Source organism: Geotrypetes seraphini, chromosome 2 (genome assembly GCF_902459505.1).
Source record: "Geotrypetes seraphini chromosome 2, aGeoSer1.1, whole genome shotgun sequence".
In the NCBI taxonomy this organism is placed as follows: domain Eukaryota; kingdom Metazoa; phylum Chordata; class Amphibia; order Gymnophiona; family Dermophiidae; genus Geotrypetes; species Geotrypetes seraphini.
Window position 1 is genome coordinate 158,535,753 of NC_047085.1, and position 15,292 is coordinate 158,551,044.

Here is a 15,292-nt window from a genome sequence, read left to right on the forward strand (position 1 = left end):
AACCAAATATGGGAAATAAGGTTGGGGGTCAGAATGAGAGTAATGAGAGAAATAAACAGGGGCGTGGAAAATGGAAGTATAGAGGGAAACATTTGATACGTTGTGAACTGTTACTGCTCTAACTAATGAGCTTCCTCCTAAACAACTCTGTTCAATTAGTAAAGCAAAGAGTGTTCTTTCAGTGAGTCTACACCGCTCATAAAAATCCTTTGCAATTTTGTGGGTTCCCTGAAGCAGATACGAAACGTGTCACGTTGGAACCTGACACCCGCAAGCTACAAGATAAGTTTTTGTTTTTATCTAAACATATACAGAAGAACAAGTAGCTTTGCCTTATTGGCACTTAAAGTCAATTATTTAAATATTCATGCTATTTACAAATGGTGCTTTAAGATGCGATGATTAGGTGGTGAGACAGTAGTGTTGGGGTTTTGCCCCTGTTATTGTCTTCATGATTCTGAGCACAAAAGCCACAAAGACTTGCATGCAAGATTGAAATTGTTGATGTTGAAATCCATTTATGAGTGATTATTCTATTGTTTTGAGGGTATTCCTTTCAATCACTCAAGTTGAAATTTCTTGAGTTCATTTGCACTTATTTGTGTGTATTTGACAGTGTTGCTAACTAATGAGCAGGCAGGCAGGAGGGACTACGAAATTTGTGAATTAACTATATACTGAGCTTTGTGTGCCTACTTTGTGTTTTGAAGTGGATTGGGCACCCTTTTGCAAGAGCAATAAAATAATTTCTGTGCTCCATGAGCCTGTCCTGAGGGCTCCTTTTACAAAGGTGCGCTTGTGGTTTTAGCGCGCACTAAAATGCCCTGCGCGCTAGCCACTACGCCTCCTTTTAAGCAGGCAGTAGTTTTGCACGCTAATCTTGTGTGTGCGCTAAAAACGCTAGCGCACCTTCGGAAAAGGATCCTTGAGTTCTGGTAATGAGCATTTCTCACAAGGGGGGGGGGGGGGGGCAGAGAAAACTTTATGCCTGTCCAAAATATATGATTTCTCTCAAGTGCAATTCTATGGTTACCATATGGCTCCAAAAAAAGGAGGGATTGAGACATCAGGGTTTTACTTCTATTGTTTTCAATGGAAGTAAAACTCGGATGTCTCATTCCCTCCTCCTTTTTCTGGAGATAACCCTATCTACGACTGTAATGAACCTAACTCCTAAAGAAATGCGAAGTATAATCTCAGTCCCTCAGATTTTATAGCTATCACTTGCGGTAGTACTAGTGTTTTTGATTTCATAAAGAGTAACAGTATATAGTGGGAATAAATAAATAACATATTCAGAAACTGCTCTCGTGATATAGCTATCCAGTTGTTTTCTCAACTCCCTTTGCAGTGGACTCTCTCTAACCACTATTTCCTCTATGGTTTTAAACGTCAAACTTGCCCGCCCGCCACCACCACCCAGTACTGCTAAATGACGCCGCGCACGTTCAGGCGTCGGTCGGCGCATGCGCCGTGTCTTTTCCTTGGACCGTGTTCCCGCGTGTCGGGAAGGGGGGAATAAATTAACAGGCGATCGGGGAGAATTTCCGGTGGTCTAGGAGAATGTTCGTGGCCCGGAGTATCGCGGCGGATCATAAGGATCTGATTCACGATGTGTCTTTCGATTTCCACGGCAGGCGCATGGCGACCTGCTCTAGTGACCAGAGTGTGAAAGTGAGTGTTATATCAGTAATGCGCACACTTATCTGTCCTCTACACCTCCTTCTTTTTAACCTGATGCCGAATCTTGCATGTAGTACAGCTGATTTTGTATGAATATCACGACCCTTTTAGAGGGCAGTTGCTCTTTCCTGACAGGAGTGCGGGTGCCACTTTGTAGGGAGATGGGACTAGAATAGGGAGCGCGCTCATGCCCACTGTTTAGCAGCGGCAATCGGTTGTTGCCTACGTGTTTGTGCATTTCAAATGACACAATACTTCCAAGAAAACGTGACACTTGTTCTGTGCTGTGATATTTATTGTTCGGATGGAGATTTGGTAGACTAGGTGGGCCTTGGGGGTCATCGTCTGCCTTAAGCTTTTGTGTTTCCTTTTTTTTTCTGGGGGTGGTAAACTTCCTTCCTTTTTCTTTAATTTATGTAATATATTATTTAATTTTTTTAAACAAAAACAACGTAATTATCAAAATTTACATTACAAGTATTGTTAGAACAATTATGAAGCAAAAGTTCCAACATGAACAGAGATAAATCTAAGAGTGTGAAAGACATGTCATCTATATTCATATAAGTAAATAAATAGACTATTTATCAGTGTTTTTGGAATGAAATGAGGATTTTTTTGTATTGATACATATGTTAAACTAAATTCCACCATTGCTTATAGCAGGGGTGACAAACTCAATCACATAAGGGACGGAAATCTAAAACATAGGCTAAATTGCTGTCCAAATTTTTTATTAAGATACTTAAGGGACCTTTTAGGGTGCGCTTTCAAACCCCATGCGGGTTCTGTGATATAAACAAAATAAATACAAAAGACTTTTCCTCTCTCTTTTAGATCCTAGTTCACATGGCAGGATAAACATTTCAAATCTGACATATTGTAATCACAAAACAAAATAAAATAATTTTTTCTACCTTTTGTTGTCTGGTCATTATTCAAATCATGTTGGTCCCAGGCTCTGGTTGTTTTCTGATAACTCGCTTACCAGGATCTCCTTTTTCTTCTTTCTCCATGTTAACCATCAATCTTCTATCTCTGTCCTCCCTTTCCGTTTCCCTTTCCTCCTCCGGAGGTCTGGCATCTTTCCTTTTGGCCCTCTGTTCCTTCCCTCTCTCCATCCAGGCTTCCCGGTCTCACATTAAAGCAGCCTCAGAGCCGGTCAGCTGTAGTGATCTTAGCAGGCTGCCATTGGCCTCTGCAGTACGTTCCCTCTGCCGCTGTCCCGCCCCTTCTCTGATGTACGGGAACTTGCTGCAGAGGCTAGGGCAGCCTGCTAGGATCGCTATAGCCGACCGGCAGTCCTGTGCAGGCTGTTTTAATGTGAGACCAGGAAGTCGGGATGGAGGGAGGGAAGGAACAGAGAGCCAAATCTAATTACCCTGCATGCCAAATTTTGCCCACGGATCTGAGTTTGACACCCCTGCACTAGAGAATGACATGGGGACAAAATTTATCCTTGCCTCGCCCTGTCCTTTTGGGCTCTGTCTTGGTCTGCAGAAGCCTCAAGCACTTAAGATTTTATATTTAAATCTTTTTATTAAAGTATAAAAAGGGATAATAATCAGTACAAATTTTTATAAATCACTGCTAGAGCCTTCCATTTCAATCTGGTTTTAGTACAGTCTTCCCAAACATTTGGTTGCCTGTGTTTTTACATCATATGGGATGATAATTGGATTGGCTTTCAGATATGGGTGTAGAAGAAAACCAACACTGTAGTAGATGAACAGGTCTGTGAAATGTTGGACATGCTTCTTGATGCCAGCAACAATGTATGAATCTGTTGCAGTAACAGTAAGATTCTTGATCAGCTGGGTATGTGATGGAAGGACATTGTCTGTCTGATCAGCAGACAAGACTCTTTTTGCCACATCAAAAGCAGACAAGACACAAATTATGTAGTTTAACAGTTCTTCATTTAAATTCAAAAGCAGCTTCTGCAGTTGTTTTTTTTTAAATCATTCCGTTGCCAGTTGTCTAAGATGTGTTAAAATTTTTAAATATTGATGCTAGCATTTTATAGGTTCAGTCTAGTCAAGAATGACACGGTGATAGTTATTCCTGCGTCATTCTCTACTAGTCCTTTCTTCCTTTTCCTAGCCACATTTTCAAGGATGTATATCTTGTTGCAGGTTTTAATTTTATCTGGCAATCCTTCCACAAAATTGCTTATAAAAACATTGGCAAAACTTGCACCAAGCACTAATCCCTGTCACACACCTCTGGTAACAGCCCTAATCTCAAAGCAAACTTTACTATTACCCTTTTATTTGCCTTGCACTCAACTAGTTCCTAGCCCAATCGGTCATTTTAGGGCCCATAACCAAGGGTGCTTAGCATATTAGAAGTCCTTTTCTGAGAACTATCAGAAGCTGTGCTGAAATATTAAGTATACCACATTTAATGCTCTCTGAGTGATTAGCCCGTCAAAGACATATTTGCTTTTGGTATGAAAAAGTTTGATCATATAACTCTGGCATTGATAGACTTTCACTGGCTATGTATGATAATCCACTATCGGTTAAAAACCTGTGTCCAATCCTTTAAAATCTTGCAATTATCTTTTGGTAATAAATTGTTCTAATTAATAAAATAATATGAACCTGTATGGTCTTTGAAAGAAGCTCATAAAATCAAGACATTATCTAGTACTTTCTCAGTTAGGGGTCAATGGTTATGGAATTCTCTTCTACAGTGTTAGTTAAATAACTTGCTTGACTTTCATAAAGGTTTAACAGCATATTGGTGCAGGTTGGAAGTGCTACTAAGCACAGTGGGTCTGATTCTATAAACACTTCCTAACTTCTAGGTGCTGATCCATAAGGTTGTCAATCAACTGCTAGGTGGCCTTGATAGAATCACGCCTAGAGGTGCCTAAATATACTTAAGCATTGCTAGGCATCTTAAAGATAGGTGCTGGCTAATTTACCAACACCTAACTACATCTTCTAAGTCAGTGTATTGCAAACTGTGTGCCGTTAGAGATTTCAGGTGTGTTGCGAGATGCTGGGGAGATGCTGGGGAGGAGGAGAAGCACCAGCTGACTGCCTACAGGATGTGCCTCTTGCAGCAAGAGGCACATCCTGTAGGCAATCAGCAGGCGCCAGTTCCTCTCCTTCTCTCCACTTGCCTTCCCTTCCGGCACCCCCCAGTGACAGCTCAGGGCCCATCTGGAGGGCTTTCGCAAATGTGAGGACCTCATGACGTCATTGTGTCAATGTCTGCGCACTTTAGGATGCCTCGATCTGTGGTCACTACATTTAGTGTGCCGTGGCTTGACAAAGTTTCCAGGACACTGGTCTAAGTTAACCATGCCTTTATGCCTCAACCACTCCTACTTTTCAAGTGTCGTTTGGCGTTGGAGGGCATCTTGACTTAGGCATCACACGAAATTAAATTAGCAATTAAAATTTTTTAATGGTTTTTTAATAGCTTGGTCAGTTACCACATTATTTAACCCTTTAAGAAAGAAGTTGCATGCAAATTTTAGTTAGGCGCCTAACCTAGGCACTGTTTATAGACTGAGACCTAGGCACTGTTTATAGACTGAGACCCAGTGTGTATATATCTGCGCTAACTCTTATCTAATTTTGTGAATGTAATTGTGAACCTCTGGGAAGCATTATAATGTATGGTATATGAGCAAATGAAATGAGAGAGAGAGAATTACTCAACTTATGCTTCCAGCCCTCCTTCATCTAAAGGTCCCAGCCTAGAACAAATCAGGAACCTAGAAAAATGTCACATTGCTTGGAGTACAGATATATGTGTACAGTATAGGTTCAAGTATTTTGTGTGTGTGTGTGTGTGTGTGTGTGTGTGATGGTGTTTAGTTAGCGTGTAAATGAAATGGTGCACAGGTGTGGTTAGTGAGAGTGGTTGTACAGCAAGCAGGGACTTTCAAAGTGAATTGTCAAGAGAAAAGTACTAAGATGATGAAGAACTACACGAACAGTACCAGTGGGAAGAAAATAATATAGCTGAAGTAAATTATCTCAGATAGAATATGTGTTTTATTTATTTAAAACATTTATAGTCCGCACCATCCACAGTTCTGGGAGAATAACAAATGAATACATAAATAATCAATTAGACAAAGTAAATAAAATTACAAAAAAACACAAAAGTAACATAAAAACAAAACATCACGTTTCAAAACTCATTAATAAAATTAAATCCAAACATTTTGCAAAAATTCTAATAAACTAAAAATTTTGTATATAGTAGGAGTTGTCTCACACAAGATGACCAGGCTTAATCCAATCCTAGGCAGCAGTAAATCTTGATTGAGTGGAGAGGTTTTAGCAAGGTGAATGGAAAAAAAAAGCACCTGTGTTTGTTTTGGATAGCTAGAGCCTCTGTGAGACTAAGGGCTCCTTTTATCAAGGTGCGCTACGGGGGTTAGCGCATCGGACATTTCATCACGCGCTAACCCCCGTGGCACACCAAAAAACTAATGCCTCGTCAATGGAGGCATTAGTGACTAGCGCAGCAGGGGGTTGAATGCGCGGTATCCCGCGCGTTAACCGCCTACCACAGCTTGATAAAAGGAGCCCTAAAGGTCAGAGTGGTAAGAGAATGTGTGTTTTAATCTTGTTCACCCTGAGTACTTTTATACAAGCCCTTAGCTCCTGAAGAGGTCCTTTTATCACAAATATCGTTTGAGAGATTCAAAACATTTGCTGGTTGTCAAAAAAAGGACTGAAAACTGCAGATGGGTGATGAATCCCCTAAGTTTGGATACTATGACATTTTACCTTTAAAAATAGCTTGAAAAATATAATGTATATATAAATGTGAGTTCTGTTATGAGTTGCATGACATGCCTTTTTAGTAGCATAGTCTCTGTCTTCTCCAATCTACCTGTTGGAACATTTTGAACGATCAGGCCCCACCTGCACACGTAATGCCTACCTGTTTGCCTTCCCATCCCTAATGGGCTGTATCTACAAGAGATTCCTTGATAGATCTCTGGCATTCCAAGCAGGCAAATGGAATAAATGTCTAACCACTCTCATTTCTAACTCACCCTCCTACCAAACTTTCAGGAAATCAATCAAAACCTATCTCTTTGATAAATTTCTCTGAATTCCCCCCAGCCTTGTAACCCTGCCTTGTATCTCTGATATGCCTCCGAATATACCTGACTACTCCCAACTTGCTAAGTTAAGCTGATTGTCTTGTTTGTAACTTCGCTGTCAATGTACAGTCTCTTACTCTGTTAACCGCTCTGAACTGTTATGGTACTGCGGTATACAAAATAAAGTTATTATTATTATTCTTTATGCCAGGTTTGGGACAAAAGTGAAAATGGTGAGTGGCGTTGTACAGCCAGCTGGAAGGTAAGATGAAAATCAACTTTTAAGCAAAGCACAAACAGGTTACTCAAAGAAAGGTGGACCCAGGGAGAACTCTTGAGTGACAGTATTGTAATGGATTAAAAGATCACATAGCCAAGGCACAACTTATCAAGTCTCTGAAATTATGATATTACCATCTATACTCAACTATAAATCATGATTTTTGGGCCCAAAAATGGGAGAGTCTTGTTTTATATTTGAGTCTACCAAATAGCCGGTGCTTTTATCCTCCCTTTTCTATGACAGACAATGCTTTCCTGCATTCCCACCACCCCTGATGACTGGTACTGCTCTCTTGTACTCCCCCCTTCAAATGACCGGCACTGCTCTCCTACATTCCCCCCCAATGACCAACACTGCTGTACCTCCCCCCACCTTATTCTCATTGCTCCAGTGCTCAAGAAAGCTGATGTTAATGCTCTTTCCTGGGCTGGTGCCAGGCCTTGAGCATGCACAGATGCTCAAGGTCCTGCACTGGCTCAGTACAGAGAATGATGTTTTGAGCCCCGGAGCAGCACTGGAAGAACAAGAGTGCTAGAGATGGGGTAAGGTATAGGGTGAGGGAGTCTAGTGGTGGTATGAGGGAGTTACCATGGCAGATAACATAGCACAGTTAACATGAACCAAACAGGTACAGCTAACTGCATAGTGTATTATGTGCCATTCATTTAAGGCATGGCAGAGAATGTTGGGATTATAAATAAATATAATGCTAATTGGATTGCTTTGCTTTTAATGTGTGCTGAATTTTAAAATTGTTTTATGAAGTAAATTTATTTTTGTCAGCTGCTACTAGTTTTTCTTCCTCTGCTCGGTTGTTTTGGCCTTTTGCTGCAGTTGGATTTTCCTCTCTTGCATTTTGCACAATGTGGGGTATTTTTATAAATTAGCTTTTATTCACATTCATCTTTAAACCCATGTGATGTCTGAAATTAGCTCAACAAAGTGCTGTTAGAAAAACAGGTTACTGATCCAATAGCAACTTAAGTGTATAATAGAAAAACCCAGCAGAGTGGCAATGATGCTGCAGTTCAGCAAGAGATACTGCCTTGCTGCTGTTTTGGTGAACTGTTGTTCTTTATTAAGCTAATTTCAGACATTACATAATAAATGTGTGGTGGGGGGAGGGAAAGGGAAGAGATCATTACTGTACTTTGATATAAACCCTCAGTTTATATTCGTCAACCTTCTGGGGGGGAAAAAGGGTACCTCCGTTTATATTTGAGTATATATGGTAATCTGCACTAGAATATGTGGACACTACAAATTTTTCCCTGTCCCCACAGGAACTCATTTTCCTGCCCTGGAGAGTTCTTTTCTGACTCTGCCCCATTCCTGCAAGCTCTGTCCTCATCTGCACAAGCCTCAAATACTTTAAAATCATAAGTGTTTGAGGCTTATGTGATTAAGGCAGAGCATACAGGAATGGGACAGTGACAAAACTCATGGGGATGGAACAGGGAAATTCTCATGCAGACAGATGATTCTGGTAGCTAGGAAGTCTGCCTGCTGTCCCTGGATAACATCTGGGCTTTATTCCTGCTTGTTCTGCGATAAAGCCCAGGTGTTATCCAGGGACAGCAGGCAGATATTCTTATAACCCTCCCACCTCTCCTGGTTGGCTTCTTGGCTTTTTTTTTTTTTTTTTTTTTACCTGACCTGATGGGCCCGCGAGCATGAAGGCACTCGTACTTGCGCAGTGCAGGCAGTCTTCTAGGTTTTTTAAGTGACACTGCATTTGTAGACTGTTTGTGCCAGACTCCATGGATAACATCACCCACATGTAAGAATATCTGCCTGCTGTCCCTGGATAACACCTGTTACAGGTAAATAACTGTGCTTTATTTACTTGAGTGGCTTTGAACATCAGCAGCTTCTGATAAATATGCGTTTTCTTATCTCTCTAGACCAGGGTTCTCAAAGTCCCTCCTTGAGGGCCACAATCCAGTCGGGTTTTCATGATTTCCACAATGAATATGCATTGAAAGCAGTGCATGCACATAGATCTCATGCATATTCATTGGGGAAATCCTGAAAACCCAACTGGATTGCAAGCCCTCAAGGAGGGACTTTGAGACCCCCTGCTCTAGACCATTCTCAACAAGGGAGTATATGCCTTCCTACTGGTAGATGGGGAGCTCCTTTTACTAAGCTGCGTTAGGGCATTATTGCGCGGAAGACGCTAATGCCAGCATTGACCTGGCATTAGTTCTAATCGCATAGCACGGGGTTAGCACACGCTAATCTGCGTTAGCTAAAAACGCTAGCGCACCTTAGTAAAAGGAGCCCTAAGTGTTGTTAACACTTTAAGATGCTGTGCAGCCCTGATCTAGCCAGTATTTTATCAGTTTCCTCAGAATTGGTAGGTGAGTACTGTGTAGTTCTGCTGTAGGTGGCCTTTGGGTGTGCTGGTTATAGGTGCAAGGCTATAGGAGAAAGTTTGTTTGCTTTGTATTTGATGGCTGGCAGACAATAATAATAAAAAAGTAGTAAAGGAAACAGAAATTGGGGCAAGACTAGTTGTGGTTCTTATGCCTCAGGGTGCAGAGTCCTTCATGTCCTTTCTTCCCCCCAGCCACCCTCTGTTCTGAGTTGGGTGTTCATTGGACCTGTCTATCTTGCCTATCAGGAGGGTTTCAAGTGCTTCCCATGGGTGGAACAGAGCAACTAAGGTAAAATGTAAAGAAAGACTAAACAAAAAGCAACCTTGCGTAGTTGTAGAGCCTTTTGGAGTCATGGTACTGTTCACAGCTTTGGACAGCTGGGGTACTGTGCAGGGATTTCATCCTTGGCAGTGGGAAGCCTTTGATCAATCACCATAGAGCCTGTTTTTGGCCAAGATGGTGGCACTCTTAGGAGAGGCATTCTGTTGTGTGGTTTGTTGCATGATGCAGAATTTCTTGCTAAAGGTAGTTTCTCCTTTTCAGTTCAATCAGTCTGTTACTTTACCTGTTAATTTTTACCTCAGGAGGAAACTCGAATATGAACATAAGAATTGCCGCTGCTGGGTCAGACCAGTGGTCCATCGTGCCCAGCAGTCCGCTCCCACGGCGGCCAGCCTCTGGAAGAGTGTTCCAGTTTTCTTCCACTCTCTGGGTGAAGAAGAACTTCATTATGTTTGTACAGAATCTATCCCCTTTTAACTTTAGAGAGTGCCTTCTCGTACTCTCTACCTTGGAGAGGGTGAACAACCTGTCTTTATCTACTAAGTCTATTCCGTTCATTATCTTGAATGTATCGATCATGTCCCCTCTCAGTCTCCTCTTTTCAAGGGGGAAGAGGCCCAGTTTCTCTAATCTCTCACTGTACGGCTCTGTGATGCTGTTTGAAGAAGATGGATGATATTTGGATGACAGATTGGCTCTTTGTGATGTTAGGGAGTCAGAAGAAAGATTAAATGGCTTTGATGGCTACTAGAGATCATTGGATTAAGGAGGTAATTGCTTCGGTTTATATTTTCAATGACAGACAGGTGCCTGATGAGTTGACGATGCATTCCACCAGGGCTTAGGCTTCTTCTTGGGTAGAACATTGCTTGATTCTTGTGCAGGAGATCTGCAGGGTGGTAACATGGTTGATTTTTGTCTTTTGTGGAATATAACCTTTGGGACTACAGTGCCGGCTCAGGGGTTGTCTGCATCCTGTTCTTGCTGAGTAATGTTTTTGTACTTCCCCTTATCAAGGATGGTCTGGAGAGATAAGGAGGGAGAAATTAGATCTTATCTGCTAATGTTTTTTCCTTGAGTCTCTCTAGGCCATGCCCAAACCCTCCCAGATGTAGTCTATGGATTTCTGTGTTTTTCTTGTTTTGGGGCTTTTGAATGGTAGATCCAGAGCAGTGGATAGTATCTAGACCAGGGGTGGGCAACTCCGGTCCTCGAGGGCTGGAATCCAGTCAGGTTTTCAGGATTTCCTCAATGAATATGCATTGAAAGCAGTGCATGCAAATAGTTCTCTTGCATATTCATTATTGAAATCCCAATTGGATTTCGGCCCTTGAGGACCGGAGTTGTCCATGTCTGGTCTAGACTCTGGAAAGCTCAGGATTTCATTTGTTGGTTATATGGTAAAGTCTTGAATTTCTGACTTCTTTCTTTTCATGTGTTGTTGAGGGTCTGTTCTCAATATTTTTGCTTTGTCAAAAAAAAATACTGGCTGATCAGGGCTGCATAACACCTTTATAAGATGGCATTACTTAGTAGTACTCGATCTCCCACTTGCTAGTAGGAGGCCATATACCTACTCATTCAGAATGGATTGGAGCAGCGGTTCCCAAACCCTGTCCTGGGGGATCCCCAGCCAGTCGGGTTTTCAAGATATCCCTAATGAATATGCATGAGAGAGATTTGCATACCTGTCGCTTCCATTATATGCAAATCTCTCTCATGCATATTCATTAGGGATATCTTGAAAACCCGACTGGCTGGGGGTCCCCCAGGACAGGGTTTGGGAACCACTGGATTGGAGAGTCTTGAGGAAAGAAAATTAGATCTGATTTCTCTTTGCCTGCTTTAGACTCACAGTGGATCTGTGTGGCGTGTGACCTGGGCTCACCCAGAATTTGGACAAGTTTTGGCCTCTTGCTCATTTGACAGAACAGCTGCAGTGTGGGAAGAAATAGTTGGCGAGTCAAATGATAAACTTCGAGGACAGAGTCATTGGGTAAGCTGAAGCGACTCGAGGTGTTTTGAAGTGGACTTGGTCTCCTAAAAATCTTCTATTGCTTTATGATCTGCAAAGACCTTGACCATTATACTTTCTACTTTGTATCAACTGATCTAGTAAGAAGCAGAGTGAAATTGAGTTTATAATATGGCTATAAATATTATGCAGATATTTAATACTGTTTTAAGCAGATGGTTTAAAGTGGAGCCACCACTCCTACTTCCACTCCCACCTTGACATGCCTGTGATTTTCTGCACACTGACCAAGTAAGCATGCCCTAATTTGGGGAGCCATGTAGCACTAGGAAACAGAAACCCAGTGGTCAGTTGTGGGCCAATGTGAGTGGGTCTCTGGTTCCCCACAATAACACTGTTAAAGCTGTTAAATGAGGACTAAGTGCTAAAATTTTATTCAGTATTATTTAACTATCGGTCTGGATCATAGGTTAGACTGTCTGTTTTTCGTATATGATGACAGATAGCCATTATTTTATTTGATAAAATCTGTGATTACAGGATTATAATACTGAATGCAACCTCAGAAGGATATTTGACAAAGGTAAAATGATTTATTTTCTCTGGTGTTTTTTTCATTTCTGCTCCTGTTCTTAGGTGAAGAGGACAACACTGGTAGATAGCAGGACATCTGTAACAGATGTGAAGTTTGCTCCCAAGCATATGGGCCTTATGTTGGCTACCTGCTCAGCAGATGGGGTGGTAAGGATCTATGAGGCTCCAGATGTTATGAATCTCAGTCAGTGGTCCCTTCAGCATGAAATCTCTTGTAAGCTCAGTTGTAGCTGTATTTCTTGGAATCCTTCAAGGTATGTACAACTTCGAGTAATTTCTACCATTCTTCTGTTTATCTAGGAGCCAATTTTCTAGGACTGGCTGTTAGACAAAATAATTCATGAAACAGCTGTGCCAGTATGAAGCCACATCTCATCTCTTTTTATGTTGGTACCCTCTGCAAGCTCGTCTAATGTTGCAGTGGCTGTAGTGTCTTTTTTACATGGGACTTCATTTGTGTGGAAAGGTTTCTTGTCTTCATACGTTTGAACTAGGTCACAGCAGAGGCAGTAATGTACGAGGGACATTTCATAAATAATGCACAGGTTGGCAACATTGGGGAGTGGATGATGCAATTGCAGTAAACCTTGAAGCAGCAGGACGTGTGCTTAGAAGCTCTGTAGTGTACATATTGTGGATGTGACAAGTGTGGAAAATGGAGGCTGCAGGTGTCTCGGGTACTGTGTCTATTGACGATCAGAGGTCTTACATTAAGATTGAAACTCTATGTGGCAAAAACAGTGCGTTACATGAAGTTTGTGGTGAGTTAGCAGTGGACCATAGTATAGTTTCTCGGTGAACAACTCGTTTTCATGATGCAAGACCAGGAAGGCCAAAATCAACAAATGATGAACAATGTGTGAAACTTGTGGCTGATGCTCTTGAGCAAGATTATTGTGCGACATGCGAGGAACTTTCTGAAACCACAGGGATTCCACCAATATCAGTATACCGCAGAAAAATGCACAAAAAACCCAACCTCAGTTGCTCTTGGCTGGGCCACTCATTCTTTACGACAATGCTCACACATAGGGAATGTAATAATTGAAAAACTATGCAAATACGGCTGGGAGGTGTTACCTCATGCTCCCTTTTTCCAACGTTGAAACAACCTATGGGTGGACATCGTTTTGCATCTCTGGAAGAGCTTTCTTCCGACCCGAGCCATTTGGCAACTGAACAAAAACAGTGTCTTGGATAGAATAATGAAGCTTCCCGGACGTTGGGACTCGGTCATTGCAAAGCAGGGAGACTATATTGAAGGACTGTAAAGAAATGCTTGAAAAAAAACAAAGTGTGCATTATTTATAAAATGACCCTCGTACGTGCTGGTCCTGAATGAGGATGTAACTATTTAGTGAGTGCTAAAAACCCCCAATATCTCACATGTTGTAAGTCTGTTACAAAAAATTAAAGAATAAAAAAAAAAATCTTTTGTTAGGGTAGGCTTGTTGAACATTAGAAATATAGAAATGGAGAAAAATGAAGGCATATACAAACTATATGGCAGACTATATGGCCTATCTATTCTGCCTAACCATGCCACCTGTTATCCCCTCCTCTCCCTTGACCAGAAGCAACATGGATTCACTAGAGGTAGGTCTTATCAGACAAATCTGATTAATTTCTTTGACTGGGTGACCAGAGAATTGGGTAGAGGAAGTGTGCTAGATGTGGTGTATTTAGATTTTAGCAAGCCTTTGACAGTGTTCCACACAGACATCTAATAAATAAACTGAGTGCTCTTGGGATGGGCCTCAAAGTGACGAGCTGGGTCAGGAACGTTTTAGACACTATCGTCCAATTACAGCTTTATTATCCAATGTTAGTGTTACCAGTCACATTACTTGACAAGGTCATGCAACATTAGGACCCCTGATGAAGGCAAAGGGAGCTGATACATGGGTCTGATATGTGTTTTCATCTGTAAGATATGTTGCTATCTACATAAGTGATTGGTACTATTTGAACTTTAGACACAATTAATGTTTTAATTTTTATAATTGGACATTTGATTTCAAATGTTTTTTATTCAGTTCTGTGACATCCAGAAACTGATGATCCATCTTTTTTGTCTTGGATTTACCCGTGTTGTTTTTCTTTTGTTCTTGTTGCTCTTCTAGATTTGGGGAAGATATTCTGTATGGTATCATTGGATGTGTCTGTAGGCTTTGATACAGTGGATGTAGACATCTTACTATATAAGCTAAAGATGGGAGGAATGGGAGGGGTAGACTTGAAATGGTTTCACTTTTTATTGAGTGATTGTTGTATCAGCCAGTTACCAGGGAGTTTCACCATGCAAAGAAGTGCAGAGTGATGCATTTGGGAAGTAGAAATCTGAGCGAGTCGTATGTGCTGATAGGTAAGAGGCTGATATGCATGGACAGGGAGAGGGATCGTTTCTTAACAAAACATTCGTATTAAGTGGTCTATGACGGGAAATACTCCAATTCTTGGAAAAGCCCATCGGGAGTCCCTCAGGGTTCCCCCCCTATCTCCCACCTTGTTTAATATCTATATCTTATCCTTAGGCTACTTATTACAAAAGTTAAACCTAACTTACTATATATACGCTGATGACATCTCTATTCTAATCCCTGTGACCAACGTGACCGATGACACCTCAAAACAAATCACTCATATTATGACCGAAATCGAAAAATGGACCACTAAGGTTAAATTGAAACTAAACTCAGAAAAGACTAAAATCTTCTTGGCAAGCCCAAAAGACAAAATCACTGCAACAAAAATACACCTAAATGGTCACGACCACTCAATATCTAACACTTTAAAAATACTAGGAGTCACCCTAGACACCCACTTGACCTTGATCGAACACACTACCTCAGTGACCAAAAAGTGCTTCTCCACACTTTGGAAACTAAAAGCCATCAAATATTTCGACCCTCTTTCATTCAGACTACTGGTACAGTCATTGATCCTATCCACCCTAGACTACTGCAACATCATTTATGTGGGTATACAAAAAAAAAACGTGAGAAAACTAA

At 41.3% G+C, this 15,292-nt stretch overlaps 1 protein-coding gene across 2 annotated transcripts in view; it reads left to right on the forward strand.

Annotated features, from left to right (window-relative positions):
- Positions 1–1,442: 1,442 nt before the first annotated feature.
- SEH1L (SEH1 like nucleoporin) overlaps positions 1,443–15,292 on the forward strand; it is a 60,182-nt gene continuing 46,332 nt past the window's right edge. For both annotated transcript variants that reach the window (XM_033934130.1, XM_033934131.1), the window contains exons 1-4: positions 1,443–1,674; positions 6,978–7,028; positions 11,562–11,708; positions 12,324–12,535. In XM_033934130.1, coding sequence (XP_033790021.1) covers positions 1,564–1,674; positions 6,978–7,028; positions 11,562–11,708; positions 12,324–12,535 — 521 coding nt within the window. In that variant the 5' untranslated portion in view covers positions 1,443–1,563. The remainder of the gene's footprint in view (positions 1,675–6,977; positions 7,029–11,561; positions 11,709–12,323; positions 12,536–15,292) is intronic.